This window comes from Drosophila albomicans, chromosome 3, assembly GCF_009650485.2.
Source record: "Drosophila albomicans strain 15112-1751.03 chromosome 3, ASM965048v2, whole genome shotgun sequence".
In the NCBI taxonomy this organism is placed as follows: domain Eukaryota; kingdom Metazoa; phylum Arthropoda; class Insecta; order Diptera; family Drosophilidae; genus Drosophila; species Drosophila albomicans.
This window is the reverse complement of record NC_047629.2, coordinates 42,094,172-42,120,223: the sequence shown is the minus strand read 5'-3', so window position 1 is coordinate 42,120,223 and position 26,052 is coordinate 42,094,172. Positions and strand designations below refer to the sequence as shown.

The following is a 26,052-nucleotide window of genomic DNA, read 5'->3' as shown; positions in this document are numbered from 1 at the left end:
ATATACCAAAATTCGAAACTTTAGCTTTAAAATTACGCTTGTTATTCGATTTTTTTGATTTGCGGGGGCGGAAGTGGGCGTGGCAAAAATTTGAAACAAACTTGATCTGCGTGCAAACATAACAAATGCTGTCGAAAAAAAATTATAGCTCTATCTCTTATAGTCTCTGAGATCTAGGTGTTCATACGGACAGACGGACGGACACACAGACGGACAGACACACAGACGGACAGACGGACATGGCTATATCGTCTCGGCTGTTGACGCTGATCAAGAATATATATACTTTATAGGGTCGGAGATGCCTCCTTCTACCTGTTACATACATTTCCTGCCGGCACAAAGTTATAATACCCTTCTACCCTATGGGTAGCGGGTATAAAAATCGGAAGTAGACACAATAATCGATTGTCATTACTGATAATAGACTTAAAGCTGCTCGTGGTCAAGGCATTGTCATTATTGCTGTCGATTAACAACAAGAGGTGATCACTTCATTAGTTAATTGGTTGAAAACATTAAATATTTTTAATGGATAGTGTTAAATAACATAGTTATTGATAATTAAAGAGAGGAGAGCTGGTTGACAAAAGATTAGAAATATGTTTACAATATTAATAAGAAAAACGATTAGATTAAGAAATTAAGAAAATATGTATGTCAAACACAATAAAAATTAAATAGAAGAATAAATTATTTACTATCTTCTTGTCGTATTAGACTTTAGTTTTGAATTATTTGAATTATCATTCCCTATTAAATAATTATGAAATTGAATTTATTTTTCGCTATCCAGTTTTTTTATTCAGTTTGATACATTTATGAGATACTTCGAAATCTAACCATGGTAATAATGAGCGTAGGGAGAAGCATAAGCGCCATAAGATTTAACAACGGGAACATAGGACTGATGGTAAACAGGAGCAACAGGAACCACAGTCTTAACAACGGGAGCAACAGGAACCACAGTTTTTACCACAGGATAAATTGGAGCCACAGCAACAGGAATATGCTTAACAGCCACTACAGGTGCATAATGATGATGATCCTGAACGTAACCAGGAGCTGCAACAGCAACGGCAATCAGGGCGAAGAAGGCGACAATCTGTGATCGAAGATTATCAGAAAAAGGACTTCAAATTTCCTAATAAGCTACTTACTAAACGGAACATTTTGCTGAAGATTTTTCTTGAAGTACTTGGTGCTTGGTTGAAGACGTCGATAAACTGTTTGATGTTATGACACAAGATCAACTATGTTATATACCAAAATATTGGCCAATTTAATAGCAAACGTAGAAGCAAAACGTAAAACAATACTAACGAGAACTTGAAACGACGATCAACCGATCAGTCGATACATTAGGCCACACGAATTATGATCATTAATGAGCGAAGTTTAAAGTTATATTTAGAAACATATAAGTTTTTAAAAAGACAAATGTGTAAAGGTGTAATAAAGAGCTAAACGGAAGCAGAAGCCTGTCAAATAATGACTTACTTAATTTTAATGCTACGACTAGGTTTAAAAGTTTTACTTCGCTCATTTTTCAGACCGTTGTAACGGTTGTAACAACCCGTTCTAAGAATTTTATTATCGGACAAATGCATTGATAAATGAAATCCATTGTTACAATTTTGTTATAGAATTTTAAAGATTCTGTGAATTAGTAAATTCGATATTAGTCGATTACTGAATACTACTGATTCAAATTTAAAGGAAATGAAGAACTAATAATTCTTAATAAAAATTTGTGCATAAAAAGTATGAGCAAAAATGCAGTAACTAAATCCATGGTAAGTCCTACTTGGCCCGAAGCTATACCCGCATCTCACAAAATAAATGCAGAAACTCATAAAATACATCCGAGTGTACTCAACTAAGATTCCCACTACCCATTTCTAACAAAAGCAATACAGGGCGGTATTGTCATTAAAATATATGAAATTTATATACGAAATATACCGAAATCTATATTTAGAATTTTGGTATAATAATACTTAAACTATACCATAGATTACAAAATATACCAGATTGTCAACCAAAGCGATTAGAGTCCGACAGATGCAGCTCTGTTTGTCATTATTTCTTCAAAAGCTTTTGATCTGATCGTAAGTATTTTTTAGGAATCATAACGGAATCCTATTCAATAACTTTAATGCCTCTTGGGATCACTATATTTTCTTAAATGCCGTCGATTATAAATTAATTAATAAATTATTAATTAACGAAATTGGCTTTCAGCATTTGATATTTTTAAGTATAAAGATAGAATGTTTTTCATAGAGTTGTATTGATTGTAAGGTTGACACAAGATAAACATTTTGACATTCAAATTAGGAACACGTGCCTAGTAAGAACTGACGGAAAATAATGATATAATATTTAAAAATAGAGGAATTCCATTTTAAATTTCAACCATATAGTACTTAAATTATTTTCCAGTTGTCTAATAAAAAAATATTAAAAATGTATATTTTCGTGTTCCAGTTGTTTTATTGTGTTTTATTCATTTTAAATCCACATTGAAATCTAACCATGGTAATAATGAGCGTAGGGAGAAGCATAAGCGCCATAAGATTTAACAACAGGAACATAGGACTGATGGTAAACAGGAGCAACAGGAACAACAGTCTTAACAACGGGAGCAACAGGAACAACAGCTTTTACCACAGGATAAACTGGAGCCACAGCCACAGGGACATGCTTGACAGCAACAACAGGAGCGTAATGATGATGATCCTGAACATATCCAGGAGCTGCGACAGCGACGGCAATCAGGACAAAGAAGGCGACAATCTGCAGTCGAGGATGAAGTAAGAAATTGGGCTTCGAATATCCTTTTTAACTACTTACGTAACGGAACATTTTGTGGAAGTTTTTTGTTTGAGAACTTGGTTGTTACTTGAAGACGTCGAAAGACTGTTTGATAATATTTCTCGAGTTTAACCAAGTTATATACCAAAATATTGTAAAAAGACACTGACCAAGTTTAGCGCATAAACAAAACGGAAAACAACAATAACGAGAACTTGAAACGACGATCAGCAGATCAGTCGATATTTTTGGCCTGAGGCCACTTTAACTTTGCCACGCGAATTGTGAGCAATTAATGCAATAATTGATTCGTTAGCTATGTTTTGAAGCTATATTTAGAAACTGAAAGGTGCTAAAATGACAAATGTGTAGAGATAAAGCATAATGAAGAGCAAAACGGTTGCAAAAACCTGTCAACTGATGAGAAGAGAATACAATAACATAAAGAATAGGTTAGATTAACGCAATTGTTAAAGCTTAAAATATGTGCAAAAACAATCAAAAGTTATCTTCACTCTTCACAAGAAGAATACATAGAAAGAATCTATTATTTAAATAGTTAGAAAGCTTTTCACTGATTAGTTAATTGATTGAATTACAACGCAACTGACATTCTTTCAAGCATACCTTGAAATTTCTTGCTGAAAGATCTGTGAATTCCTAACACAGATTCAATTAGTTTAATCTGTAATTGATCGCAAGCAATCAAAACTTCAAAGGGAGAGACAAAATAAACACTCAGCTCATTCTAGCAAAATGAAGATGATCGTTTAGTGGGTCAGACAGAGTAAAGAGTTTTTCCAGACGCACTTTCTTCTTCGAGTAAGTGGCTTTAACGGCATTAAAGTGCCTGGCCATATATCAAGTTTAGTCACATTTATAACCCTAACACACAGAGAGGAAGAGTTTTTCCAGCGACAGCGGCATCGGCAAAACTGCAATTTGCAGTCGTCATTCCATGAATGTTTATCATTTTATGGGCTATTTCATAAATTTAATTTTCACCATCGTCATTTGGCAACAAAAAGGAAAGAGAGAAGAAAAATGAAGACGCGCAGCACATAAAGTCGTTAACAAGGTGGCGAAAAATAAAAAACCTTGCGAGAAAAATACAAAAATATTGTCTTCATTAATCAGCAAAAATGCGACTCCCCCAAGCTGCACTTCTCTGCGCTTCTTTAAGCCACCTGGCTAACCATTTGCCACTTGGCCAAGTTGCATCCAAGTCGAATCGAATCGATTCGTGTTTGAGTTTGAGTTTGAGCCAATTAAATGGCGACATTCGCAGACATTTGCTGTCCGCCTTTCCCTTTTTCCCGAGGTGCTAATGATGAACCTGAATGAATCGCTTCGTTCAATGCATTTCTCATTGTTTCACGACGCAAAAAATGATATCAAAATAAATTGTTGTGTCTTCTATATATGGTTTTTTTTTATAGTCTGAGATTTATTGTAAAACGCTTTCTTCTTCCTAATTTACTTTTGCGCATTTTTTTGTATTTATACCCGGTACCCTAAGGGTAGAAGGGTATCATAACTTTGTGCTTCCTCGAAAAGTATTTAACAGGTAAATGCAATAATAACTATAGCCTTATAGTCTATGTATATCGTATATTTCGATTCTAGTTCTATATACCAAATAAAGCCTTTTGTGTACTTTAGTAGTTTTGGGGTATATTAATTTGGTATATTTTAAGAATAATACAACACTCCATGGTAAATTTTGATTCTAATTCTATATCAATATACCAAATATAGCCTTTGGTATATTTTAATATTTTTGTGGTATATTAATTTGATATATTTTAAGAATAATACCGCACTCTATGGTATATTTCAATCCTAGTTCTATATCAACATACCAAATATTTCCTATGGTGTATATTTGTATTTTTCTGGTATATTAATTTGGTATATTTTAAGAATAATACAAAACCTCATGGTAGATTTCGATTCTAGATCTATATCAATATACTAAATATAGACTTTGGTATATTTTAATATTTTGTGGTATAGTAATTCGGTATATTTTAAGAATAATAACGCACTATTTGGTATATTCGATTCTAGTTCTATCTACCAAATATATTCTTTTGTGTATTGTAGTAGTTTTGCGGTATATTAATTTGGTAGATTTTAAGAATATGGTAGATTTTGATTCTAGTTCTATATCAACATACTTTCCACATTTTTAGTATTTTTGTGGTATATTCATTTTGTATAATTTAAGAATAATACCGCACTATATAGTATATTTCGACATATTAGTATTTTTGTGCTATATTGATTTTGTATATTTTAAGAATAATAATGTTTTACTTTTTGGGTATCTCACAGTCGAGCACTCTCGACGGCAGCTCTCTTCCTTCTTTTTTATTGGCTTCAAATTTGATTTTCGACTTCCTCAAAGCGTTGACCAATTTATTTGAAATATTTCGAGTGCGCGGTTTCGAACATTAGTTTTGTTTTCTATTTCTTTTCAGTAAAATGTAATTATGTTTGGTCATAAATTTTATTTGACTTTACAACTCGAAAATTGCTATGGGGACGCGCGTCTTTGGCCTGATGATGACGAAATCTTTTTCGATTTGCTCGCATCACATATATGACGTGGTTTTGAGTTTGAGTTTCAGACTTCCATTAACTACATTTTTTTGGGACGGGCTTTTGTTGTGTTGCCTGTGCGTTGTCTGTGGTAATGACTTCATTTTATGCCTCGATGTTGTCGTCGTCATTCGATTTACACAAAATATTTGAAATGGCTCATGGAAATGAACTGCAACTCTTTTGATAAATTATTGTTGTTATTAATAATATTATTACTTATTTTTGTGTGCCGTCGAAGGGGGCGTCAAAGTTGAGCCCGAGTTGTTGTTGTTGTTATCATTTTGTTAATAATCGATTTTAATTGTTAATTTAAATCACGAACAGCCGAAAAGATTAACAATAGAGAAAAGTGAAACTTCGAAATTGGATATACTCGAAAAAACCCCTCAAAAACTCTTTTGCTCTCACCACAGCTTCAACATTGTTTTTCCTGTCGAGATTCTCTGTTGAATTTTTTGGGCGTGTTACCAAAACAATGTCAAGTCAAGTCAAGACAATTCAAGTTGTGTGAGGCAGCCAGGAGAAAGGTTTTGATTTGCTTGCGATTGCGATTGTTTTTCTTATCACGCTAGAAGTGCAAAATCGAAAACGCTTTTGTTTTGATAAATTTGCTCACAAGTGGCAACTGATTGATTGCCAAAGTGGTTGACTGATTGATCGAAAGGCAAAGCAGAAAAATATTGTTAAAACTATGAACAATTACAGTTACTTATAGAGAGTTAAGCACCGACAAAAAAAAGAGTTCCTAACTAGTGAATTGAAATCCTTAAAAAAGATAGTTTTGATAAACGATAATCATACTTAAATTACAATTATTTAATTTAATTTTTAGTTATTAGTAGATCAGGAAAAAGTTGATTGTAAAATGTAAGTAAAATGTGAATAAATGTAATAAAATTTCTTGTTATTCTTTCATTTACGTTAAACTTGAATTCCCTTTAGTTGGTATTTGCTTCAACATTTTGTTAGTTGCTAATACTTAAATAGTCAACTTATAAACTTGTTAATAATTAAAAGATAAGTAACAATAATTTGTTTTCTTTTCGATTTTTGTTGACCGCTAATTAAACTTTATTTTCCTTTAACTATTATTTGCTCAGCCAAATATTTATGGTAAATGTGCTTAAAATATTTTCTTGTTATCCATTCAATTTATGTTGAACGATAATGAAACATTTAAGTAATTCCCTTAAATCATTATTTGTTTACAAATTTTGTTAGTAGCCGAAAACTGATACTGAATTTAAATAGTGAATTCATAAATTTGCTGATGATTATTTGCTCATTAATTTTCATTAGTTGCTGAATACTGTTACTTAAATATATTTGTAAATGTGATAAATAAAATAAATATAAGATTTCTATATAAAATTACTACTTTTTCTTTGAATATAAGTTCAATGGTAATTAAACTTTTTTTTTCTTTATTGATTATTTGCTTATTCACTTTATTAGAAGCTTAACTATGATACTTAAAATAAAACAGATATTTATATTATTTTTTCCGCCTTCAAACTGTATTTTACTTCAATTAATATTAGCTTATTCTTTTTATTAGCAACTGTAATCTTAAGAAACTACTCAAAAGTTATTTTGTCTCTTATCTCTTTTATGAGCTGCTGAACATTTAAGATATATCTGAAAATATATTTTTGTAATTTTGGTTGATACTAAAAGTTGGTAACATGTAAAGGAAATGCATAAATTGGACTACAATAAAAAGTGCATAATTATGCATTAATCGATATAACATTTGTTTACTTTATTAACTCAATTCAATTGCTGGCAGTAATTGCCCTCTCAGCATTCACTAATATGTAAAAATCGAAAAAACGAAAACAAAAAACGCCAACGACTGAAATTATGGACAACTTTCCACACACAAAAGTTTATTTTAAGGTTCATTTGGTTGGGGCAGCAACAACAACAACAACAACAACAATGCGACGCGAAAGTGCATCAAATGTGGCAAAGAGATTTTACAGCTAATTCGGTAATGTTTTATTGGTCAGCTTGGACCATATGGCAACCGCAGGCTAAACTACTGGGCCAACAGCAACAACAACAACAACAACAAGAGAAGACAGTCATCTATATAGCCGATGGTGATATCCAACAAAATGTGTTTGTTGCCTGCAACTTAACTTGGGCGAAAGGTTTTTTTTTGCTGTGGCAAGTAAACACAATTGTTATGCAAATCGAGCAGAGATTGCAACTCAATGGAGGATATCGACCAACAACAACAACAATGGTTAGTGGGTAGAATTCGACAAACAACTGGCAACTGGTCAGATCCAAATCGAATTGGCGGCAACTTTAAGTTATGGCTTGGCCATAAAGCCAAAGCCAAAACCAAAACCGAAAAGAAAATGAAAAACCAAGCGACAAACTCGACCATTTCCTGGGCGACCAAAACTGGAACCCGCATAATCAATTGTCATTGTCATTAGGTTACAGCTTCAATGCGCGATTGCCTGCCACCAGACAGGGCAAAGAGAAGAGGGGAGAAATGAGAGGGGACTGAAAATCCCGGCAACGAAATTGCGCCACCTTCACTTTCTTAAATAGGACTTTGCATGCATGAACACCCTGCAATTGCCAATAATAATTCAACAATATTAGCTGCACATAAAATACCGAAGCAATTGCCAATAAACTATCAAAAACATTTTGAATAGTAAAGCTTGTTTTTAATTTAAGATATCCTGAAGGCTTTAGTTGTTCTGACTTATCTCGTAGCATTTGGGAATTATATTCGTTATTACAAAGAATGTGGCGTAACACTTGGAAATATGTTACTTATAGAAAGTAGCGAAGTAAAAATCAAACAACAAATTTATTTTCATTTGTGACTTAGAAGAAAATTTTAGCTATTTCCCTATATTGAAGAAATTAACATTATTATTATTCAACAAGAAAACCAATTCAATAAAAGAATTTATTTTAATTTATAATTCACAATTAAATAGAAGCCAAAGCTACAGTCGGAGAATATTTTTTTTAGCAGCTTACGCTTCAAAAATAAAAGTACACGGCAAAGTTAGAATCTTTATGTTAGTACTGAAAAGTTTGGTCTGTATATGAGTTGAGAAATTCTATTGCTAAAACCCTTTCTGTTTAAAGATTTTGATTTATTAAGCAGTTGAAAAAGTATAGCAATCAAGTACCATAACAACACATCTTAGGGAAAACTCATTTAGACCAAACCTTAACGCTATTATTTAAAAAAACAATATATGGGTAATTCTCTGAGGGATGTCGCGTGCGACCAGCTTTTCAGTAACAAAAAAAAACATATTCTGAAACAATTTTAAAAATAAGTAAAGGTTATTTTCATAGCTCTAGATTAGTACTTTAATTAGAGCTAAGAATGGTTTTAGAATTTTTTTTCTGTTTTGTTTTCTGTCCTGATAATTGCAAAAATTAACAAATTCGTACGCAAAACCAAAAAATGAACGAATTTATATATTTTATCATAAAACAGAATAAGTTACTAAAATCAATCTAAGCTCTAAAAATAACATAGTGCTAATCCAAAGCTTTAAGAATAACCTTCACTTGATTTTAAAATTGTTTTAGTTTATGTTTTTTTGTCACTGTAAAGCTGTTCGCACGCGACACTTACCAGAGAATTACCCATATACAAAATTTTATTTTTCAACTTTTGGTTAGTAGTTGTTCCGGATATAACGACGGTCCCTTGAAAGTGGCTATAACCGGATTCTACTGTATATATAATTGAAACAAAATAGAGACTAAAATCTAGACCAATGGGTAGTTATTAGTCTGTCATAGATGTACCTTTTTTCGCCTTTATCCAAATATAGACATACTCGAATTATGTTGCAACATATTTGTTTACGCTCTATTGCTGCAACCAGAACGAAACTGCGCAATTTCAATTAATATTTGGAAAGTCCAAGTTGCTGCAACTTGGCAGCTGTTCGGCTTGCTTCAAGGCGCAAGCAACTCATCCTTGCAACGAGCCTAAAAAGCATTTCATATTTGTGGCTGCCAACTGACAAATATTTCCTTTCCATTTGCCAATGGCTGCGGCTAACGAAATGATTGCTTGATGATCAGCGAGACAGAGAGAGAGAATGAGAGAGAGAAGTGGATGAAGGGCAGGTGGCAGTTAGAGGGTGCGGGTGCAGATGCGTCTTGTTGCAAGTGGCAAGCACAGCAGCGACAGAGACAAACGCCTAACAACTTATTGAAAATATGCTTAACCATTTTGGGCAATTGACATTTCGACTGCTGCTGCTGCTGTTGATTGCTCCCAAGCTTCGAACTTCCCCTTCGCACTCAGTGCTGTCCCTTCTCTCTCCCTCCTCCACCCCCCTTCAAAAATTGACTACGTGACAAAACAATTGTCGTAAATCAGTGGGCCAAAACGGAGGCGACGCGGCGTCGTCTGTTTTGTTTTGTTTTGTTGGTGATTGCACTTTTTGGCCAATGGAGCATTTTGCAGCTAACAACCCACATTGAATAAACTCAGTTTCTGCTGCTCCACGTTGTTGTTGTTGTTTGTTTGTTTGCAGTTTTTGTTGTTGCTGTTGCTGGTTTGTTGTTTACTTTCATTTGGCTCGTGGCCTGCAAAAATAACAACAGCTGGCGGGGAGCTTAGATTATTGTGAATGGACCAGAGACAAGCTAAAGAGCAGAGTGGGTGGCAGACAAACACAGAGAGAGAAGAGAACAAAAGGGGGAAGAGGGGAAGACATCGAGCTAGCTGGATGTGTGAAGTATGTGCAGGAAAACATGAAGCTGCGAAATTCCAGCGATTTTCGTTGAAAGGAATTCTCATGCAGCTTGTTTTTAAACTAAAGAAATTTTCGCACTTTAAATTGTTGTCTCATGTTTTGGATGAAATACAAGTTAAGGAAAAGTTTCAAAAGAAAACTTAACCATTTTATAGTCTCACTAAATGGAAGACTTTTAAGGCCTTCAAAACTTGTATAAGTTCATTACAATTGAGTGTATTTTAAATGCTATACATAAATGGAAAAACATTTATTTGATATGAAAGTAAATTCAATTAAGGAGACTTTAAGTAAGAGATACAATAAATCAAAGCACTTTGCAGTAAAGTGCTTTAAATACATGACTCTAAGCCAAATGAAATAAACAAGAAAATTGTAAATTACGCGGAAATTTAAGTAAATGTTGCAAATGAAATGAAATAAACATATGTATTAAGACTATACGACTGCGCTGCAAGATAAAAAGTTTTTGTATACTAACTATACAACATTTCAACTTGCAAATCTTATTTTAAGAGTTTTTTAATATCGAAAATATTTGAAATCAAGATTTGCAATATAGTTTTTAATCTAACTTAAGCTGAACCTTAACTGCTGAAGGTTTTAATGAAATCACACTCGTTAAAATATATTGAATTAAAATTTGTTTAATCCAGCTTTACATATTTATGTAATATATCGAATCTAGCAATAGATATCTCCTAATTTTAGTATAATCCCGACTAAAATTATTAGGAAACAGAAACAGAAGCTTTTTCTTGAGCCTTGGGAAAGTATAAATGAACTAAACATTTTGGTATTTTAGCTTTTCAGTTATGGCAATAGTCACATCATCATTTAATATTACTTAAGTCAATTATATTCAATTTATATTATAATACATTTAGCTTAATTTTAGTTTATATTAAGCTTAATACTCTTACTAAGAATCCTGGGTTAGTATTTATGTTTCTAATGTGTAATTCCAACATGTAATTCAATGTATTAAAAACAAGTAAAAAAAAAAACTAGAGTCGAGTGTGCTCGACTGTGACATATGTGTTAGAAACCATTTTCTAAAAATATACTGCAAAAATACTAAAATATATAAAAGCCTACATCATATTTTGAAAAGATACCAGATTGTCACCTAAAGCAACTAATATCCGTTTGCAAATTTTTAGTAATCAGAAATACTATAGTTATCATTGCATATACCAAAAATATGCTTTTATTTCTTAAACAATTCTCGTGTGTTCTTTGGGAACTGATCTTAGAAAATTCCCAGATCATCGAGTCACAGAACTTTCTTCATCCCATTCAACAACTTTCTCCACTCTCACTCTCAGTGAAATTCCCAACACGTGCTGTCTGCATTCTGTTTAAATGTTTTATGTAAAAATTACAACTTATGCAACAACGCCCCCGCACCTTGGTCGAGTCACACACATCACATTATCGAAGCAGCTGTCTGGAGCTGTCATGGTCATGTTCAATCAGCCAAAATGCAATGGACTAAAGCCAAGCCCAAAGGCAAAGCTTCAACAGGCAGCAGCTCTTCCGTCTTAGATTTCGCCTCCCTCCAGAGCTTTTCTCACAGCATTTTTTTGCATTGCAGGCATTGCATAATTGGAAGCCAGCCCAAAGCCACGCAATGAAGCGTTCGTTGCATGCAACACACATAAATATGGTACGAATATATGTGGGTAACATATTGTTCAGATAGATAATAATCCCCCAACAATAAACAAATCTCCAACGAAGGTGTTGCAACTAACGGCTGCCACTTTTAGTTCAAGCATCGTCCAACTTCTGCAGGCCAATAAGTCGAGTCTGGGGGTTATCAATGGACAACAATAACTTTGACTTCGACTTCGACTTGGCTGCAATTGAACGCCTTTTGATTTTTCTTGGCCAGCACAATTTTCACTTTCAGTACAATAAATTTTCGTAACGCCAATGAAAATAATGAAAACAAGGGAACATTGTTTCCCTTTTTTTTAATGTTTTTTTTTTTACTTTTGAGGGGAAACCAGTCGATGTATTATTCCCCCCTTTTTTTTGGCTGCATTTCGGTTACACAATCTTACAGATACTTGTCGGTGGCTTTTCAATGGGCGGCAACAAGTGGCTGCAACAGTTTTCTTGCCACGCACTGACGGAAGACCACAAAAAAAAATAAAAGAAGTAAATAAAGTCAAAGTCATTGCAAATGAAAAGCAAAATGAAATGCGTGTAATTTTTTTCGTTTTTTTCGTCTGTTTACTTCGTTACACTTTTACCTATGATTAGTATCTCAACTGGTCTCGCATTATGGCTTGTTATCGTCGTTATGTATCTTTAAAGGTTTCTTATTTTTATTATTGCTTTGAAAGTTTTTCAAAAGAAAAATTAATGTCCAATATAAAACGTAAGGCTTCCGGAAAGTTCATCACAATTTACATTTTCGTTATTGATCATTTTTTTTTGTATTCAAATGTTTACAACAAATAAAGATTCACGCATGTTTCCGCAACATTTACGCCCGAACTTATGCAACAATAAAATTGTGGCTTTTCAAGCACTTACCGAGTGTACTGCTAGATGGCGCTGCAATTCCGAATTGCTGTACAAAGTCAATTCCGAAATAGTTGGTGAACTCTCCAATTTGTTTTCCATGTCGCGCAACCAACGTCGCAACTCTTTCGGATCTTCGCACAAACCTTCCTGTCGTTGGGTTTCATCCAAAATCTACAGACAACAAATTGGTTAGGAACTTGGCTATGCAATACAAAATTAAATCGAGAGCCGTAAAGTATGCACCGGGTTTAATAGAAGCAGCAAAAAGTAGGCAATAGTTTTCACTACTGGCGTAGTCTTTGCCATCAACCGATAGATGGCGATAGAAAGTCGACTTACATGAAGTTGGCTGCCGGTAAATTTACATTCACGCGAAGTTGGCTGCGCCTCCTCGATTTCAAACCGCGCCTCTTTGCACGTGTCGAGCAGGTTTGTGTCCATAATATAATTGTAGTTCGTTTGTATGGCCGCCCAGAGGTCGTCTTTGCCCGACGAACCCAGGCCGAGTGTGGCGCTACTGTGCAGACTGGTGGAGCTGCTATGACTGTGGCCGCTGCCCCAAGAGTATCGATGCATTTTGTTGTTGTTGTTGCTGCTGCCGCCTGAAGAGCACTTGTTGCTCTGTGAGTTTTTCTGCGTGAATAGAAAGAAAGAGAACGAGAGTTAGTCAAAGCAAGAGAGAGTTGGGGGGATACCATTAAAAGTTGTTAATAAATAAGTAATTTGAGCAGCCAAATATGGCCACGATAATATGCTTAACCATCTTTGGTACGCAACAATACAATGCGTCAATCCCCCCAAAACCGGTTCACATCGCTCCAAATTGCAAAGCGCGCACAATTAATTAATGAATTTGTATTTTCTTGCCGCAAGAGCGAGAGAGAAAAAACCGCCAAGTCAAACAAATAACAATTTCTGCCATCGGCAGCAAAATCGTTAAGGAAATTCCTTGTTTACACAAAACTCGTAATGCACAAGCAATGTTGGAAAACAAATACTCATTGCAATCGCAATTGTGAGTTTGATCTGCAATCGTTGTATTGATTGAATCGCGTTGCCTGCCGGTGCCATGTGTAATTAATTAAATTGTATAAACATAAACAGCGCTGCCCCCCTTCCATGAAATGACTTGATTTTCCTGCGAAAAGTCAGCGATACAGTGGCAGCTGTAAATTTGCATACAATTTCATTTTGCCAGCTGGGCTTGCAAAACGAGACAGTTCAAAATGCGTTACTAATTCATAACTCGAGAGTTGGGCGTTCTTATGTGAATGACAATTTACCCGATGCATATTTCGGAACTGGAACGTGTGACTTTATGCATTTTCACCAGTTGGTATTTAAAAAATCTTTACTTTAATAACACAAACTCTGACTAATCATTTGACATATTTGTGGCCTGATTATATGGTAGCTAAAATACAAGTATCTTTTATCCATCAATGTAACCTTTTTAGTCTAATTGATCAGTTTGAAAAGGCAGCTTAAAAATTCATAATCTTTCACTGCAAACGGGTCAAGTTTCCAAAAATGTTACTTTGTATTATTTAAAACAAAAAAATATCACTAAACATAATATACGATTCTTTTAATTATCATATTTAAAAATGCATAGTCTTTAACTGAAACGGTTCAAGTTTTAAAAGTATTATTTTAAAGTTCTTCAAAAGGAAATATCACTCATCATAATCTATATAATTCTTTTAATCGTCATTTAAAACAATTTAAACTCTTGTTCGGCAAACGTTTCAAGTTTCAAAAAAATCATTAAATTATTCTTTTAGTCATAATTTAGTTTTATATATAACTGATGCAAATTTTCATTCATAATGAACTAATGGGCGTTCCAAAATGCTTGCTAATTATTGTTGATGCGACGAAAACAAAACCATGCTATTTTTAGGAATTTCATTTGCATAGCTAAAAACTATATTTAAAATATGCATAAATCGAAAAAGACTAAAAACACATTTTAAATTCAAGGTATTAAAGCCATATTCCAGATTTTCAACATATGCAAACACTTGCTCAAAATCACAGCTAAAATAATCCGAATTTTTAGCACGTTTCGAATTCGCAATTCGAAGCCGAAATATCGCGCGATTTAAGCTCACGTTTCGATTGTTCAGCGATGACTAAGTGATCAGAGTTGATCGGACAGAGGAACGCAATGGAATTTGAAATTGATGCCGTTAGCTTGCATTTTTAATAGCATGCTAATAATGAATTTTATTAATAATTTATTAAAGCAATTTCCGCTGACACACACAGTGAAGAGCGAAAGAGCAAAAGAGAGAGAGAGAGATGGCAACTCAACTAGAACAAGAATTCATATTCTAACGGCAGGTTGTCATTTAAGTCGCCGCCATGAGGAAAGACATGACCATGAATGGAGAGCGCTGCCAACTTGCTTCGTTAGCGTGTGGAACGCAAAAATGCGCAGCTTGATTCTCAATTGCAAATTTATGCGCAACCCACGAGACAACTTGCAACAGCCACCTGCAACATATACGAGTACAACCACAACATGGACACTTACCTTGAGGCTGTTGTAGGGACGCTCCAGATGCAGCTTGGCCTGAATGACATCACGCCGTTCCTGCTGCAGTTCATCGGCGGGCAGCGAGGTCATCGATTGTGATGTTTTCATATCGTTGTTTGCTTGCCCGCCACCACCAACACCGCTTGCAACACCAGCAGCAGCGGCAGCATCGCTGTTGTTGCGTCGCTGTTTCCTTAGCGAGCTGCTTCGACTGCTGCTTGCCGATTTGCTAGCTTTGGTGGTGCGTATGACTGTTGTTGTTGGTGTTGCGGGCATGACAAATGCCACATCCTCCAGTCTCATCGTTGTTTTCGTTGTTGTTGTTGTTGGTGTTGTTTCGATGGCGTTGCCTCCGCCTCCGCCACCGCATTTCATCATGGCCGCTGTTTCAGTCTCTTGGTTGCAGCAATTTGACGTCTCTGTCTCTGTCATTGCTTCTCTCTCTGCATTCTCTCTGCCTTCTCCTTCTTCTGTTTTGATTTCAATTTCAATTTCTGCTTTTGCTTCTGTTCCCTTTTCGTTTTCATGTCTCACAGCTTCCATTGTGTGTGTGTTGGCGCTAATTGTTTTTGGTTCCGATTTCCATGTGTATGTTAATTTAATTAATTTGCTTAAAATCTCCTTTTTGTTGCTATTCGTGTTTCGTTGTCGTTGTTGTTGTTGCGCTTAAAATGCACAAATTTGCATGTTTGCTGCTGGCATCGTCGTGTTCGACTCTCCTCTCCGTTTCATTCCACACCGTTCCGTTCCGCTGTGTGAATCGCGACCTTTTGTGTTGTTGTTGGGCTGCAGCAAAGTTCCAGGTTCCAGTTCCTGGCGCGATTTTTTTTTTCTTTCTTTCGTTGATTGTTTTCGTTTTCCGTTCGTTTGCTTTTTATGCAAAATACATCTTTCGTTATTTTGATAAAAAATTAATTGCTAATTTCACTGTAATTAAAAAAAAAACGAACAACAAAAGCGTTTAACGCAAATTAGTACAAGAAATGGAAAGGAAAAATCCTAAAACGCTGCAATTAAGCTAAGTCGATTGATTAATTTAAAAGGCGGATCTTAATTAATATTGATAGAAAAGTTGCTTGAGTTAAACTAATTAAATAATGCAGTAAATTGAGAAATCAATTAGTTTCAATAGTATATTGCATAACATTTATATTTATTAAGCTATTCTGATTATCTTCGAATTATCTTATGCTTTTTAAACTTTTAAAATCTGCATTATGATGAAATTTTAGGAATACGTTTGATTAATATTAATCTAATAAATAAAATTATATTGCTTATTTTACAGTAATTTAAAATTAATAAATAAATATATTCTGATTTTCTAAAATAATTAAGTGTATATACCATTCTTAATATATTATTATACTTCTGATTGATTATTCACTTGAGATTTTGAGAACATATTTAACTAAAATTAATCTAATACTTTTTAAAGTTTCTTCGATTATTTCCTCTTTACTCAAATAACATATATTTCTTTCCCATTCATAAAAAAGCTAAGACTTCTCTTAATTTGATAACATTTCAACACACTTGTAATTTGCGCATTCAGCTGGAAATCACGACACTGCTAATTGGGATTACCAAATCAGCTAATATCGCTAGGATTTGTTGACAATGGAGAACTATTAAAGGGGGTCTTTCAAGAGACAGTTAAGACTTGTTAAGTTGGATCATATCTTATATCACACCCACGACAACAATGGTAACAACTGTAAATGGCAATTAAAGCCAACTGAAAACTGACAACTACATAATTACACACACACACACACACACACAGAGAGGAAGGCCAACGACTCTGGACGTATGCATATAAGGCGAGACTGAGACCGAAATGTGAACAAAATTATTATAATCACGAGTATTACTTAATTCCAAAAGAGAACCCACAACACCAAAGACAATAATAACTATGGCAAAAAACAAACAAAAAGCAAAAGTAAACACTTTACAACAGTGTTGTGGGTATTTGGTCAACATCGAGATAGCGAGAGAGAAGGAGAGAGAGGGAGGGAGAGACGAGGGGCGTGTCGAGAAGGCTGGTCGGGGGAGTCACTGAGTCGGCGTGGCCAAAACAATGAACACGATTCTAATCGCAAGCAATCAAATTTTCATACGAAATTAGTCGCCGAGACACTTGTGGACCATATTCGTATGCAAATCGCAACTCAAAGAGTTGCACGCTTAACTTCGAGTCGCCAAAATTGGCTGCAAGCGTTTATTTAGCCACTTAAGATATGAAGTAGCAGCCACAGCAGCGGCAACAGCGATAGTAATAATAGTAGTAATAATAACAGCTACAATTACGTTCAAATATTATTGAATTGGGCGGACTTAAATATACCCTGCATACAATTGAAACAATGTTCTTTCTTCTAGGTATTGTTAATCGATAGTACATATTATCGATAGTATATTTCACAGCTAATAAGGTGCTTTATGCAAGCACAATTAAATATCGAATTTATAAGCTTGAATTGTGTTTAAAATTATATAATATTATATTATAGTATTATATTATACTATTTTAACAACCACCACTTCTAAATTCTGTTTATCGATAGTACAAATAATCGATAGTATATTTCACAGCTAATAAGATCTTGTATGTAAACACAATAAAATATCAAATGTATAACTTTGAATTGTGTTTAAAATTATATAAAGTATTCGATTATACAAAGTGCTCTTACAAGCACCACTTCTAAATTCTGTTTATCGAAGGTACAAATAATCGATTGTATATTTAAAAGGTAATCAGAAATTTTGTGCTTCCATAATTGATTAATAGACAAATTAATAATGTTCTGTTTCACATTTGTTAAAATAATCGAATAATCATCACTATCGATAGTATATACAATTACTATATATATCTAGTATTTTATTGTGTGTCGTATTAATCAAAATATTCTTATTAAACAAAAAACTTTTTTAAAGTTCTTAATATAACTTATTCTTGAGTAGTCTAGATACTCAGAAAGTTTTTACAACCTTTTGTCTTTCAGTTTCAACTAATTATTAAGTCTTTCTTAAGAGTGGCGTACAAAGTTAACTAGCTAAAATTGCAATGCAATTTAATTATTTGTTAGTTACCAAAGTTATCTAAATTTGAAAAGAACTTTGGTGTTATTAAAGCACACTAAGTCCATAGAACCTAACACCTAAGTATAAGGATATTAAATTTGTTGCACCTCTTTGAACTTCACATTCAAAGTCGAACTTAATATACCTTCCAAACAAAAGCAGAAACAGGCAAATGAACAACCGAAAACCACCGAAAAACAGCAAAATGATCCGCATAAAAAAAAGTGGGAGGAGGCGGCACAATTGTCGGCAGTTGTCCAGAGGGAAGCAGTGGCAGCAACGAGACACGGGGAGGCGAAGGGGGCGTGCCACGACACACAAATCGACGCTAAAAGCAGTAAATAATGTTTTTTTTCTTCCATTTTTTTTTTGTGTACAACCATTATAATTGTTAGGAGTTTGGCCTCCGGCAAAACCTGAGCTGAGCCTCGAAGCCATTAAACGGGGAGTCTAGCTGCCTCCTGTCTCTGTCTCCCTCTTTTATTATCTCTCTCTCTACATTTGCGGGCTCGACTTGCACTTTTCGCTGTTGTTAATTCTTGTGTTGCGAAAAGTTTGAAAAGAGCGTGATTTTGGTCAAGCGAAAGCGAAACTTTAACTGCCAACCTACACACGGTCAACTGAATTGGCCAACACACACACACACACAGAAATATATTCATGTATGTATAAATAATTTATTTATGACATTTGGCACGTCGCCGATTATTGCATTGAGGAGGAACTCTGCACTTCTCGGGGCAGGCCTTTTAGCCACTTCAACAGCTCGAGCAACACTTTGGCTTACTCATTCAACTCTAAAACTCAACTCAACTCAAGTCATAGAAAAAGGCAACACACAAATGAGCAATAGTCAACATCAGCTACCACAGTTCCAGTTCCTTCTCCTCCCCCTCCTCATCCGCCTTCCGTTTCCCCTTTTTACCTTTCAGTCGCTTGACGTGCATGCAAATCGCGAAAAGTTCGTCATCGCCTTCTCCCTCTAACTATAGCTACCTCTCTCTCGCCCTTTCATCGCGGTCATTCACACATGACTCATTAAGAAATATTTATAAATTTTAGGCTTGACGCTTTGCTTTATATGATGTATTTATTTATATTCGTGAAACTTTAATAATAAGTAATGACTTTACTTAATATCACAATTAATATGTCAATGAACCCATTCAAAAGTTCTATAAATGGGTGTAGATTATGAGATATGACAAGAACAACATTAAGGAGCTGTTTAACTCAAATCATTAGCTCAAAATCTGCTTTAATCACTGCAAATTAAAGAAGCTAAACAAAAATATGTAATTTAATTATGCGGTTAGTTCCTCAGATTATTATCGCTTATTATGAAATTTGAGTTTTAACCGCAAACTATGTTTAAATTATAAAAGAAGTATAATCTTATTATGAAGAACTTTAATGAAATTGAAGTTTGAAATGATCGAAGTTCTTCATAATAAGATTATAATACAATTAGTTTTACATCTTTGTAAATTTTGCAAGGAAATACAGAGATTATATCGGAAACTTTTAGTTCGTAATTCCACTTTTAATAAGCGATAATTTCTGTAATTTATCAACTTTTATCTTCACTTTTACTTTTAAATGATGACATTCAAATTAATACGAATGGAATTGCTATCTCAAACCCAATTAACTTTTAAACCCCACTAAAAAGATTTAATAACCGCAAGTCAATCAAACCTTAAGCGACATAATTAATAACATTTATCGATAGTGTAATGTGACAAAAACCCGAAAAAGGTAAAAAACGAAACACTTAACAGAGACAGATTTATGCAGATCTTTTTTTTTATTGTTGATGAGCCGACACAAGCAAATTTCAAGACAGACAGACAAAAGTGCTTTAACCTTTCGCCCGTTAAGTCAAAAAGCCATTCACATTTCCGACTGCTTCGTGGTATTTTAATAGGGAAGTGCGAATGGGACGGGGGAGGAGAAGGGGAAGGGGAAGGGAGAGAAGTCACCTGTCGTTTGGGTCGGTCGGACATTGCATAAGAGACTAAGCCACTGGAACTAAAACCGAATGAGCAAACATGCGGTAATACTTATAGAAGAAGAGACGCAGACGCAAACGCAGACGACGACGAGTTAATTCCAGGAAAAGGTATTTAGACCCAAGTTTATGCCAAACATGTTCAGAGCACCACACATAAAACTGCCTATAGACCAAAGCACACGCGGTCGCAATTAATAAACAAAGCGAGCAAAGCAAAATAGAAAAGAAACAAACACACAAACGAACACAGAAAAGATGGAGACATAAAAAAAAAGATGACAGCAAATATTTGGCTAGAGCTAAAAACCACAAAAGCCTAAACGACAACAAACTATGCGATCAACAACAAAAAAACAGAAATAAAGTCAAGTTCCCCATCACAAAAAAAAGCCAAAGAAAACCTAAATAAAAAATATTTTTACAGAAGAGCCAAAAAGAGTTGTACGTGTTGTGCACAATAATAAAACTCGTAAATCTGCCAAAAAAGAAAATAAAAATACAAAAAGCAAAGGCATTCCAGAGTTTGTTGTGTCAATAAATAAAAATAAAAACGAGTTCACAATAGAACTAACAATTCAATGAAAATGAAAACAAACTTTCGATTTCAGTGATTTTTCTTTATTTTTTAATTTCCATTTTCAGCCAAATCTTTTGATCTTGATCTCTGTTATTGTCTAATATTTGCTTTTGGCTTCCTGCGGAAGTTGCGTTCTTTTCACGATATAGAGAATCGGATGTTCTCACGACGAATGAAAGTAAATAACGGCAATAATTATAATTGAAAGTCATTGTGTGGCACTTGAATGGCTTTTGGCTGAACTTTGGGCGCTCGTGTCTCTAGATAAGATAAGTGGCGAATTGGAACAGAACAGAGTGATTTAACTCTTGAGGGGAACCCAGAATTGCAAATAACCAAAGCTAATCAATTGCAAGTGAATACATGTTCATTTTAGCTTGAATGATTCATAGCCTGATCAATTAGTTTGCCAATAACTGTATTATCGACTATATAGATAACGATTTGAGCGAACGACCTTTAACTTTGACAATTCAAATCGTTGGCCGGAAATATAATCAACATACATTCATCTATATAAATGTAGTTTATCAGTCGTAGTGTTCGAATTAAATGAAGCCATTATCTATTCTACAGATCAGCTATAACGTTAGTAGTAATATTGAAGGATGAGGCATGAAATCATTCATAACGAAATATTGTACCTTACTCAATTTCGATTACATTAGGAAAAACTCGTAGAATATTTAATTGATAACCGTTAACAAAATAATTTAATATTCATCTTCATAATCATATTAAATTTTAGAAGAAAAAAACATCGTAACTTCATAAAAATTGTATTATTATTACAAATATCTTATTACAAATATTTTTTAATTTTTTTACTATTTGTGGCAAATTTATTTACTATTTTCAAGCTTGTTTAGTTTTGAATATCATAACAATATAATTTGTATTTTTACTTTTTAAAAAGATTCCCATTATTATGTTTTATTTTTAATTACTATTTACGACAAATTAATTTACTATTTTCAAGTTTGTTTAGTTTTAAAACCACTCTCATTTCAGCAACAACTAAATAAATTACCTTTAACCTTTGCGTTAGTTCTCATTATGGTCTAACATAAAATTAACTATATTCAATCAGTAAAAAAAAATCACTTGCCCTTGTTCTACTTGTTGTTTATTTTTATTTGCCAATAAATAAAGTAACCTATTAACTTTGCGCAGTTTGACTGTACTTTTGACAAAGTATTGTTCTACTTATCAGTCTTCAAACTTGGCCACAATGTGGTCAACTGGTTTTGACGTCGGAAATCAACAAACTTTAGTTATGACTAAGCCAGTTAGAATTTTGACAAAACGAAACTAGACAAAGAGTTGAGGTCGAAGCTGCAGCTGATGACAATTTATGACAGAGACGACATTCCAGAGACCGTTTGAAAATGTAATGCATAAATTATCTGTTTGTTGTGTGTAAACTTGGTAAATTCTTCCAAGAATCGTTTGCGACGCATTTGGCGCGCGCGTTTTGCAGCAAGTTGCACTCAAGTTGACCACAATTCGAATCAAGTTGCCATAATTTATTACTGGTTGCAATAACAGCAACAACGACAACAACAACAACGGCAAGGCAACACCTAATGAATTGTTAACTGCCTGGCAACATGTTTGCCAGAGTTGGGCACACACACGTGAAGTTGTCGCCGTTGCAGTTGCAGTTGCAATTGCAACTGCCAGTTGCTGTTGCTTGTGCTGTTGCCAAATGGCCAAATTGCAGGCAATGCGCCAATGACAATAACAATAACCATATTGACTTGTAACAAACAACAACAATAACAATCTATAATCTGCGATCAGCCAGCAAAGCTACAAAAAGCGAAACCTTTTAGCCACCCTAGGGGGCACAATTTACCCAGTTCATGCGGCATGTCAAGCACAACCGCAACGGCGACAACTTGTGGTTCAACTGGCAAAACTAGAGCACAGCCACCTTAAGACAATGAATTGTTATACCCGCTACCCAGAAGGGTAGAAGGGTATTATAACTTTGTGTATGGTATATTTTGAGTGTATATAAATAAATATATCACATATGGCATTGGATATATTTTTGAATTTTCGGGATATTTTGGTATGGTATATTTTCAATGTAGTGCTACACTAATATACTAAATATAGCCTTTGGTGTGTTTTAGTATTTTTGGTATGGTATATCTTGAGTATAGTACTATATCAATAGACAAACTATAGCATTTGGTATATTATAGTATCTTCTCTCGGTATGTTTTAGTATTTTTCATGGAGTATATTTTTAATTTAGCATAATATCAATATACCAAATATTGCCTTCGGTATATATTAGTATTTTTTGGTATGGTATATTTAGAATAGTTATGTTTCAATATACCAAATATATTCTTCCGTATAATTGTATTTTTTGTGCGGTATATTTTAAAATAGTACTACGTCAATATACCAAATATAGCCTTCGGTATATTTTTCAAATGTAGTACCTCATTAATATACCAAATATTACATTCGGTATATTTCAGTATTTTGTGGTATATTAATTTGGTATATTTTTTTAATAATAACGAACAGTTTTTCTCTTATTCAAAATGGGTTGCGGGTATCTCATAGTCAAATCCAATCGACTGTAGCTTTCTTGTTAATTTCTTGTTGTTGCAGACAACTGAAGGATGCTGTTTGGCTGCACAGCAAAAACCCTTGGCTTCATTTGCATACGAGAAAATGTCAACTGAAAATGAAAACATTGCAAATTCCTTAGCTTGAACCTACGTGTGCCACACATGCAACATGCTAAACTGTCAACCCAAAGGTGGTAAGGTGGCAGGCAGCAGGCAACAGCAGCCTGGGCGACATGAACATGTAGTAAAAAAAACACACGAACGAAAAGAGCGAGGCCAAAACTAGACCAGAGATCAGAGAGATGAGGGGCGAAACAATGTTTGACAAACACAAAAGGAGGTGGTTGGTGGTTGCTTGGTTGTTGGTTTGTGGTGCAATTAGAGAATTGCCAGCCAAGCACATGAACGTGCTTTTTGCACTGTGGCGAAACGAAAGTTATCGAGCAATGTGGACAAATGTTGAACATGCAAACACCGCCCCAAAAAAATACAAAATAAAAAGACAACGGGGCACCTGCCTCACCACAAAAAAAAAAAAAGAGCAAGACTTAAGACTCCCGCTCTAAAGTGGTTGCTAATCGCTCAACAACAACAAAAACACAGTGTTGTATTTGTTTTCTTGGCCTGCAAATTTGTCTACATGTTATAAGCTTTATTTTTTTTTCATTTTGGGCCCATTCCCCCATGATAAATGTGTCGTGTTTTTTGAGACTCGAACATGTTTCCATTTGTTCTGTGTGCCCCAAAAAAATCGGTAGCCAAATAATACATTTAAAAATATATATCCAGAGATTCGACCACGCCTCCATTGCAGTGTTTTGTGTCAAAGGGAAGTCATAAGTTATGGCCACAGACAGGTGCTGTAAATAACTCCCTCGGACCAAGTCCGAAAAGACAAGCTACCAAATTAGCGGTCTCCATTCGGCTTAGCATAAATTATGAAACAGATACGCCAGAGCTGATTAAGCCAACGCTGCTACTCTACTCTATGGAATGCCATAGTCTTTGAGTCTTAAGAAATGATATATGCATTTTATTCTCGAAAACTGGGTGATCACAAAGAAGTGACAACAGGAGGTGTGAAAGAGGGGGAGAGCGAGAGAGTAGCAATGATAGTTTGGGGGGACTTTTCTGTAACCTACTTACTTCAAATATATCAAACTACTCGCGCCTTTGGACACTTTAGAAAGGAAAATAAAGCGAAAAGTATAAAGTGATTTAATAATCAGTGTGGCACTATCAAGAGAAGCACAACTATAATTAGTGCTAACAAGACTTCAAAGCAAATAATATTTATTAAGCCAACACACCGCATTTCTGTTATTATTTGAACATCAAGAAAATTGTGACCCATTGAAATATTTGCTTGCAGTTCAAATATTTTTAGAGTGCTACAGAAATAGTATCACAATTTTGAAAGGAATTTAGTCTAGACTCGTTGTGTATCAGACTATTTATAGAAAGATCTAAGTAAATAGTTCTTTAATTATAAATAACAAGCGTTTTCATTTGAAAATTAATTTCGAATAGTTTACTCAATCAATTAGCAAACATTTGTAATAATATACTATTATACAACATTATGAAACTCTATAAACAATATTATACAAAACTATGAAAAGTATTTCTTATTTTCTACAATTTAAGTATCCGAATGATTACTTTTGACTTGTGTTTTTAAAGAGTTTCTGACTCAAAATATAACAAAGTAAATAAATAATCAAGTATTCAAATTCATTATATATCCCTTTAAAAAGTATTTTTATTTTAGCTAATTTGGTCACACTTAAAAATGTAAAGTTTAAAGCTTTAAGACATACAAATCGATTGAATATTGATTTCCTTATAAATATGCTTTCATGCTTGCTTTCTGACCTAATTTAGAAAATTCCATAAATTCCAATATTTCTCATTCTACACTTTAGACTTTCTCAAGTCATTAATCTGTCATTAAAACTTAAACTGCATTCCGCAATATTTACTGCAATTTCTTTATGAACTGTAACACCTACTTTGAAGTTTCCTTGACCTAAACACCTATATAAGCCGTCGATACATTGCTAACTGTTTCAATGTCAAGTGCAATCAACATTATTATGAGCATCATTAGTGCATTAATAAACAATAAAGTCAGCTGCTGTTGGCATTGTCTATTGTATTGCGAGTATTGTCATTAAAAGCTCATTATGAAGTTTACCTCTGAATGTGAAAAGTGACCAACAATATTGTTGGCTCCACTCCAATCCAATCCAATGTTGAGGATGTGGAAGAGGTTGGCCACCATCAGCGAGAGATGGCGAGAGAGAGGGGAAGAGAGAGAGCACGAGGTAACCACAACAATTGCCTTTCAATTCACTTTCTGTGCCAAAAGCTCTGCAAAGAAAAAAACAAAACAAAAAACGAGTTGAAATGCGTGTTAAAAACAAATGTGCAGAAATTATGTGCAAAATGGATAAAAAAAAAATCGAATGGAGCGGAAATAACAACAAGTTGTGTTGTCTTCCACT

General features: G+C 34.3%; 1 protein-coding gene across 1 annotated transcript in view; it reads right to left on the bottom strand.

Annotated features, from left to right (window-relative positions):
• LOC117568270 (klarsicht protein) overlaps positions 1-25,838 on the bottom strand; it is a 129,829-nt gene extending 103,991 nt beyond the window's left edge. The window contains 4 exon segments of the mRNA XM_052003505.1: positions 12,735-12,896; positions 13,065-13,358; positions 15,265-16,194; positions 25,743-25,838. Coding sequence (XP_051859465.1) covers positions 12,735-12,896; positions 13,065-13,358; positions 15,265-15,810 — 1,002 coding nt within the window. The 5' untranslated portion in view covers positions 15,811-16,194; positions 25,743-25,838.
• Positions 25,839-26,052: the final 214 nt, after the last annotated feature.